Below are 6,972 nucleotides of genomic sequence, written 5' to 3' on the forward strand. Positions count from 1 at the left end.
AATATACTTAAATTATATTAATATACTATTTAAAAACCAATATGCATAAAATTATTTAATAATAATAAAAAACACTTCCTGAAACATATTCATTAAAAAAAAACATAATTGCAACTAGTCTATCATAACATGTTTGTCTGCACTTGCTCTGGTGCCATCTTTTAAAGTCGTATATGCTTTCAATTTAAGTTTTAACATCTTTTCTGATTTTTTTCTGAATTTTATGGGTGCCTTTGTTGGTATATTTTTTTTACTTATTTTGAAAATGGAACATCTTTGTTTTTTATCCGCAAAAACAAAATTTTAAGAATATTTTAATATATTACCGTAAAAAATAAATTATAATTATAATTTTTTTTATTTTACATTTATTGGGCGCATTTCTGAAAGCTCCTGCAAATGGAATACAACTAAGTCGTCCGTAAAACCTATTTTTTTTAAAAAAGAAAAAAACATCCACGGTAACTCGTCTTTTGTCTAACATGATTTATTAAACAATACTTAGAGAAAAATAAGTATAGTTATTTCGGATCACCATTCCGGTATAGATCATCGGGTTCCGAACCATGTTCATCGTGTTCCGGACCTACATTACCATTTCGGGACCACTACAATACCTAATTCCGGACTAAAACAATGGATCCTAAACACATTACAAAGTACTTACATGAAATTTATATACGTACAACGAGAAAAAGATTAAAAAAAAAAAAGATAATCCGGAAATTCAGGAGTTGTTCCTCGTATTCCAGACCATCCCGGACAATTCCAGCATACGTAAATTGTTTTAGAAAATCAAATGCAAAGTAACTTAAAGTGTAGAAATTATTTAGTTTGACGAATGCATATTGAAAATTTGATTCGAATATTGTTAGATCGTGCTTCAGATCTGCTAATTCTGAAACGCGAATTCCAGATTTTTTGTGTGTGAGACCCATATATATACCATTGGGCTACAGTATTGGACTTGGGCGTATTTTCAAGTCCAAAATGACCCATTTCGGACCAAAATGGTTAGTTTTCAAAAAGAAAATAATTATATTTTAAAGAAAAATAACCCAAAAAGTGGTTACATTACTCAATTTCTCATTTGTTTATTATTATCTAAAAAGCTATAAGTAATTTGAAAAATTAGAAATTCAAACATATTGAAATCTCTTTTTTTTTTTTTCTCTTCTTTTTTTTTTTTTTAAGTTGTAAGAAGTTATTTTAAAAGTCTTTTTTATATTGACAAAACTTCTTGACTTTTCAAAAGGCAAATAAATTAATAAGTTGTTTTTAAATTAACATCCAAACACCCTCTTATATAGATAGAAAAATGAGTTTTTAAAAAAAATAATTTGAATTAATTTTTGTGGTGACAAAATTCAATAAGTTAATAAGTTAAAAAGTGTTTTGTTTAAAATCTTGTTTTTTTAAGTTAGTATGATTGAAAAGCTAATGCAAGGTTATTTTGAAAAATGCTTTTGAGATTGTCAAACATTTTTAAAATTATTTTTATTAAAAAACAATAAGTTAATAAATTATCTTGAAAAGCAATTTCAAACACCTCTTACATTAATTTTTATTTTTATTTGAAAATATATTTACATTTCTAAACATAACTTTTGAACTTTATGTTATATTTCATTATAAAAAATTGATTACGAGATACTAACAAATTAATTTACTTTTATTATAATCTTATCACATATGTAACATATGTAGATATGTCTCTTAAAATATAAATTGACTTGATATGTAATTTTCCTACATTCGATTTGCTTTTTTTGAATGTTAATTTGATTAATTGTATTTTTATTTATAAGATTAGACAAATATCAAGATTGGTATGATCATTGTCATAATCATTTTACATTTTGCAAAATCATTAATGTAATATTATATAAGGATTAGATTCTATAAAAATGAACTACTTTTCAAATTTGCTCGCAATGTGACTACTATTTATAACTTGATATTGATTAAGACATCAATAGTGAAATCAACTTTAACTTCTTTACCGTTAATCATATATCTTGTAGACCTGAACCGCAACAAATACAAGAAAACATCTTAAACATAAAAGTACCAAGATCGCATGACCATGTACAACTAAAGACACAAGATCACAACGGAACTGACCCACATGTCATACCGTTGTATCTAATTCAATAATCGGATGAAGTTTTGATGCTTTATGAGGCTTCCTCAATTTGCAGTGTTCGATTTCAAGTTGAATGCAAAAGGTTTTAAGGTTCAAGAAGAATTTTTACACACTGCATGGGTTTTTTTTATAGCAAAAAGGTGAATTTTATAGGGTTTAGAAGACTAATGACTTGAATATATAATAAATCTAAGAGGTGAGATTAGATCGAGTACGATCTTATAATCCTAGTTAAGATCATAAGATATCAATAAAGATCTTATTTCATAGATGGTTATATTTTAAATGGGGTCATTTTTTTTTCTTCTTCTCGGTTCATTCCAACTATTTTTGTTGCATTTAAACGTATAATGTGTCGTAAACTTTTTAAATGAACACAAATAGTCTTTGTTTAAGATATTTTCTTGTTAAAGTGATGACATGTCATTTTTTTGCTTAATGTGATACTTAAGTAGTTAGGTGGCACTTTAGTCATCAATAGTCAAAATTGTAATTTTTTTTTTGCACAACCAACATTTCAATATTCTTCTCCATCAACTTTATAAATTCAACTAACGTTTATTGAAATGGTCAAGTAATTAAGTGTTTTGTGGTGGTGTTATGTAATGTTCGGTTGCATGACCATGGACTACAAATGAAACGGATTTATGATATGCCCTAATTTTCAGGTAAAATATACATTCAGTCGATACATTTAAGAGTTAAGGTTAATTGTTTAATATTTTTTTGTTTATTTGCATGATTCATACCAAAGTTGTAATTTATTCAATTGGATTGACCCACACCTTCAAACTCAATCGTAAAGAGATATGGTTCATGAAATATAAGCTAACGTTCGAAGGAAAAAAAAACATTTCCATAACTATTTGAGGAATAGAAGATCTCTTTAAGATGACGTTGTTACTAAGAGTTATATTAATGTTGTTGTTAGTACTTCTAATGATCACTTTTGGCGGTTGTTTTGTTATTTAAGGTGCATATATTTCCTTGCTATAGATCTATAGTTATGTTTTGCTAGGGTTCCTCTAATGTACTTTCCTATTATGGTATTGAACTTGTTCAATGGTAATATTAACTCCGATAACTCATTTCAACATGTTTTGCAAAATCTTTCATGAACACTAGAATGCATGAATGTTCTTTCTTTTGGTCTCAAATATAGATATATGTAGCAGTGTAAAATCATGATAATCAACATCAACAACAACATAACAACAAAGAACTTATAAAAGGCTCTTCTGTATAAACAACATCAAACAAAAAATACTAGTAGTTGACAAGATCATATACATTATTTACAAGTCAAGAATACGCATAATAATCACAACCTCTATATTTTATTTTATTTTACCAAGGATCAGTGTTGTTGTATAGAGAGCTTCCAATGGATGAAGGTCTATTAGCCATTTTGTCCTCCATTAATATAAGGTTAAGACGTATGATTAACTTCTCTAAAGCTTCTTCCTCTAGTGAATCCGGTATTTGCTTCATCTGCTTCTGCAACCAACTTTCTTGTTACAAAAACACTAAAGTTCAACACTAATATAAGGTTAAGACGTATGATTTCGGTAATTTTTTTTTTTTGGAAAGATGAGGGAAACTATAAGGGGTTTTGTAGCAATTTGATTTGGTGTAGGGTGTACCTGTGAATCCTTATATAAGTGTAGGTATTGCAAGGATTCCTTGTAAAATCCACAGTGATAAAGGAGAGCACCATAATCTCTTAGTTCCATACAATCAGCTTCAAGAATAATAAGCCGCTCACAAGCTGTTCAACAAAAAAAAAAAACCCAATCACACGATTATAAATACGTATCAAACGTTTCTTTTAACAATTACATATCTATCTACATCTATTTAAAAAAAAAAATTATAAAGACACCTCATCTAATTTATCGTTTTTGGACACATGTCATATTTAATATTGATCAAGTATGTAGTTATAATAAACAGAAGACGATAAAAATTGTTCAAATCCATTTTCTATTTTTAAAGAAAACAGACCAAGTAGTGAAATATGAATATGGTGGTCAAAAAGGAAATTATATTGAAGAAAATACCAAAATATGCTTTAACTCCAGTGGTATTAAGCTCAACAAAGACTTATTGAAATAGTAATAACTAATAAGCTACTCCAATTAGAGATGCTGTAATAAATAAATTATAGAATAGTGTTAAAATTCTTGTATCTATATATAATTTAAAAAGCTATATGAAACTTCATTCTACTCCTACAAACCAACCAAACATGATAATGGAATGTAATGACTCATTCCATTCCATATAGTTGAAATTTTAGAATTGGAATTTGACATGAATTCATCAAAAAAGTACATACCAGAGAGTGCACGCCTTATATCCCCAAACCTAACACTTGTCCAAACACCACGTTCTAATCTATGCCTTGCAGCCTTTGCAGATGCAACCTCCAATCCACTGTAAAATGTAAATACACCCAAAATAAATAAAAACATGGTTGAGGATTCATGATGAAATATTTGTTCATCTTTTATCTAAGAGAAAGAGTAACAGGAGTTAAAAAGGGACCTTTTGTCAATATATGCAGATCTATCAGAGCAGTTAGCAGCCTCTGCTGCTCTTAGAAATGGGCTTTTACTTTGGTCAACTTGAAAAGGCCAAAAAGCATGCTTCAAGTCTCTCAAAATCTGCATAAAAGATTAATAACTTATATCAATAATAGATATAGTATCAACAAGAAGACTGCTGTACTAATACTCTAATATGCAATATGATAAATAAGTTATTAAAAAAAATAAAAATAAAAAAGCAGTGAAAAAGTCAGAGTTCCATACAGTAATTATACCATTGATATACGTGGTTACTAACATTAGAAAGAAAACTGAAAATTAGTAGATGAACCTGCAAGTGAATATCTCAACAAAAAAGACAGAAGCCACCTTCAGTAACAGTGATTCAGTTGTCATGATATGTTGATGATCAGACTCTGTACTTCTCTGTTTCAGATAGCCTCTAGGAGAACCATAAGAATCATTTGGTGAAGATATTTCAACATCAAAATTCACAAGACCCCACATTCGAAGCATCTTCAAGATCTCAGAATATATCAATGAAAGCATACAAATTGACCCCACACGATGAGTCAAAACCTGATCATACATATAATACTTTAGCCTTCCTGTAGATATAAATAGTAGAAAGTTTCAAACAAGTCTTTCTTACTGAATGAAGATAAACTGCTCGTTGCTCCAACTGATTCCTTGAGTTGCTCCTCCGAAAGCCCTAAATAAAAATCAAAAATCGAAGGTGGAATTTATAAAGAAAAGATATAATTTACTTTCAGCAAGAATTGAGAGATATACCTTGTCAACATACATGTATCTCTCAAGGCACTCGAGGAAAATATCAGGAGATGATCTAAATGATGAACTGTAGCGTGAGCAGTAATCCATAGAAAGATCATCTAATCTGTCAATAAAAGCATCCACAGGAAGTGGTACAGAAGAGTGAGAGATGAGTGAATCATCTTCTGCTGCTATGTAAAGAGCTGTTTTCCCCAAGTCTACTCCTCTATTGATGATTATGCTTGTTTCCCTCTCTATTCCAGACAACTTCTGAATTTGTAAGCAGAAACCCTTTCTTGCTTCCTGTTGGATATACATCGAATTCAGACAATTCTCTATCGCCGAGTAACCAAATGAATGTAACAGATCCTCATTAATACTCATCACATCATAAAATCAATCATAGATTTGATTTTGACTGTTGAGAATCCAATCTAGAACTTCTGCAACCCTTATGAACTTAGTTAAGACATTAACAATCTTTGCTAATTTGTATCAAATTCAAGTTTGTAAAAAATGATTTTTGATCGAAAATTGCTACCTATCAGGGTACAGAGCACTGTTAACGATTAACAGAGCTTATACGAACAGATTTTTCAAACGTATAATAACAAAAGGAAAAGAAATTCAAGCCAAATGATGTGAAGGAGTATTATGCAGTATAAGAAAAGAATGGGAATAAAAAATTGAATAGATAGAAAAAGAAATACCCTAGCATAGGTAGTGTTGAATCCAGCAAAATCGAGCGCCTCATGGAGGACAAATTTAAGGTCTTTTGGTGCTCTGAAGTGAGATCGACACACAGAATTAGCCGGAGAAGGCGACGATGTTGAGAATTCCGATGAGGAAGGAAGAAAAGTACCCAGAATCCATGGAGAAACTAATCCTCCAGTCATTTGTTACTGTGCTATGAAACTGTTAGAATACAAAATACTACCGTAGTTTATCACATTGGTTGATTGGTTCGCAGGGGATTAGCATTCAATGTCATCACAACAAATATTAAAATCAAACCAATTAAAAATATCTCAAATCAATTTTTTTATAAAGAAATATATAATAATTTTTAAAAATAACTATGACATTCAATTACTTAAACCAAAGGGCATATATATATATATATATATATATATATATATATATATATATATATATATATATATATATATATATATATATATATATATATATATATATATATATATATATATATATATATGAGCCATATATTTAAGGTTTTAATCTTATTGCGGACAAAACATATAGATTTAATAATAGAATAATGTGTATGTATAAGGCCGCTCTAAAAAAATTACTTAAAAAAACTTTAGCTTGTTAAGAACTTTTTTTATTTAAACATATACTTATTATTCCTGATGTTCACAAAAAATATTATCTTTAAATGTTTATTTGATTTTACATGAGTTTATCAAGACAAAGAGGAAGAAAGAAAGTGACAAGAAGAAAGAAATGATAAGTATAATTAGATTGAGTGGCACCATG

General features: G+C 28.9%; 1 protein-coding gene across 1 annotated transcript; it reads right to left on the minus strand.

Moving 5' to 3' along the window:
* Positions 1-3,355: 3,355 nt before the first annotated feature.
* LOC111914762 (uncharacterized) lies at positions 3,356-6,463 on the minus strand. The gene is made up of 8 exons (XM_023910480.3): positions 6,180-6,463; positions 5,488-5,772; positions 5,348-5,407; positions 5,065-5,274; positions 4,694-4,812; positions 4,485-4,582; positions 3,790-3,914; positions 3,356-3,643 (listed from the first exon to the last, which is right to left on the minus strand). The coding sequence occupies exons 1-8, from the start codon at positions 6,363-6,365 to the stop codon at positions 3,494-3,496; spliced, it is 1,233 nt and encodes a 410-aa protein (XP_023766248.1). The 5' UTR covers positions 6,366-6,463; the 3' UTR covers positions 3,356-3,493.
* Between the last annotated feature and the right edge of the window lie 509 nt (positions 6,464-6,972).

Source organism: Lactuca sativa, chromosome 4 (genome assembly GCF_002870075.4).
Source record: "Lactuca sativa cultivar Salinas chromosome 4, Lsat_Salinas_v11, whole genome shotgun sequence".
Classification (NCBI taxonomy): Eukaryota; Viridiplantae; Streptophyta; class Magnoliopsida; order Asterales; family Asteraceae; genus Lactuca; species Lactuca sativa.

Excerpts from the sequence above, each read along its gene's own strand:
- LOC111914762 (XM_023910480.3), bottom strand. The coding sequence starts at position 6,365 with ATGACTGGAGGATTAGTTTCTCCATGGATTCTGGGTACTTTTCTTCCT. Across the intron at positions 4,813-5,064 it reads CTGAATCACTGTTACTGAAG|ATTTTGAGAGACTTGAAGCA; the intron begins GTGGCTTCTGTC and ends TCTTTTATGCAG. Across the intron at positions 3,915-4,484 it reads TATAAGGCGTGCACTCTCTG|CTTGTGAGCGGCTTATTATT; the intron begins GTATGTACTTTT and ends TTTGTTGAACAG.